This window comes from Triticum aestivum, chromosome 4D (assembly GCF_018294505.1).
Source record: "Triticum aestivum cultivar Chinese Spring chromosome 4D, IWGSC CS RefSeq v2.1, whole genome shotgun sequence".
Taxonomy (NCBI): Eukaryota; Viridiplantae; Streptophyta; class Magnoliopsida; order Poales; family Poaceae; genus Triticum; species Triticum aestivum.
This window is the reverse complement of record NC_057805.1, coordinates 18,278,504-18,279,630: the sequence shown is the minus strand read 5'-3', so window position 1 is coordinate 18,279,630 and position 1,127 is coordinate 18,278,504. Positions and strand designations below refer to the sequence as shown.

At 42.2% G+C, this 1,127-nt stretch overlaps 1 protein-coding gene across 2 annotated transcripts in view; it reads left to right on the top strand.

The window, feature by feature from the left end:
* The first annotated feature begins 814 nt into the window (after positions 1-814).
* The window catches only part of LOC123095830 (ruvB-like protein 1), a 5,594-nt gene continuing 5,281 nt past the window's right edge, over positions 815-1,127 (top strand). The window contains exon 1 of one of the 2 annotated variants that reach the window (XM_044517397.1): positions 815-1,126. Coding sequence is in view for 1 of the 2 variants with exons in the window: in XM_044517399.1 (XP_044373334.1) it covers positions 1,053-1,127 (75 nt within the window). In the remaining variant the exon portion in view is untranslated. The other variant, XM_044517399.1, reaches the window with a different exon arrangement.

Here is a 1,127-nt window from a genome sequence, read left to right as displayed (position 1 = left end):
TTAACATGATACGGTACCTATCTATGTTATTCTAACCCCCTCTCTCTTCTTTAATTGCGTGCCACATAAGCATGTTTGCTAGTCCCAAGTGTATGTTACCGGTTATGTTAACCCCACTATGGCCAGCCTGAGTAAATAGCTATGTTACGACATGCCTCTCTTTCTTCATCAATTAGTTCCCATATCATCTATTTTACCTAGATATGTGTGATGTTACTATCTATGTTACTCCCACTGTGGGTAGTCTAATGATTTCTAGTGATAGATTTGCGGCGCGGCTTTTTAAATATCATACTTCTTTGAAAAATTTCAAAAAATACATATTGAACATTTTTATTATACGATGAACATTTTTGAAAAAATATGAATATATGTGTTGAACAATTTTTTAACATGCATCAAAGATTTTGTAATATAAATTGAACAATTTTTTTATATACATTGAACATTTTTGTAATATACACTTAGCAAATTTTTAAAACACAGTGATTATATATTCATTGAACAATTTCTAATATACGATGAACATTTTTATAATGCATGATGAACTTTTGTAAAAGAAAAACGTGAACATTTCCTTAATGTACGATGAACATTTTTTGTACCACGCAATGAACTTTGTATATAGAAAAAGAAACAATAAATTGGCAAAAATGAAAAATAAAAAGGAGAAGAAGAGAAATAGAAACAGGAAGAGAAAAAAAGAAAAGAAACAGAAACAGAAAAGAGAAGAAAACAGCGAAATAACCATGGGCCGGCCCAAACGGCGAAGCCACGGACACAGGCGTCTCGCCCGCTTTATCACCTAGAAAAAACTCTCCCCTGTCTCGGCGCCTCTACGCCCGAAATCGCCGCCGCCGCGCCGCCCGACCCCCGCCACCTTCCCGCGCCATACCGCACCGCCGCGAACCCCCCTCGCTCTCTTCTCTGTATTCCCCGCCGCCGCCTTGCGTTCTCGTCCCCGCACGCGCCTCCGCGGCTAACCCTAGCCGCCCGGGGAGAGAGAAAGAAAGAGGCAAAGAGCGCAAAAATCGGCGGCGGCGGCGGCGACGATGAGGATCGACGAGGTACAGTCGACGTCGAAGAAGCAGCGCGTCGCCACCCACACCCACATCAAGGGCCTCGGC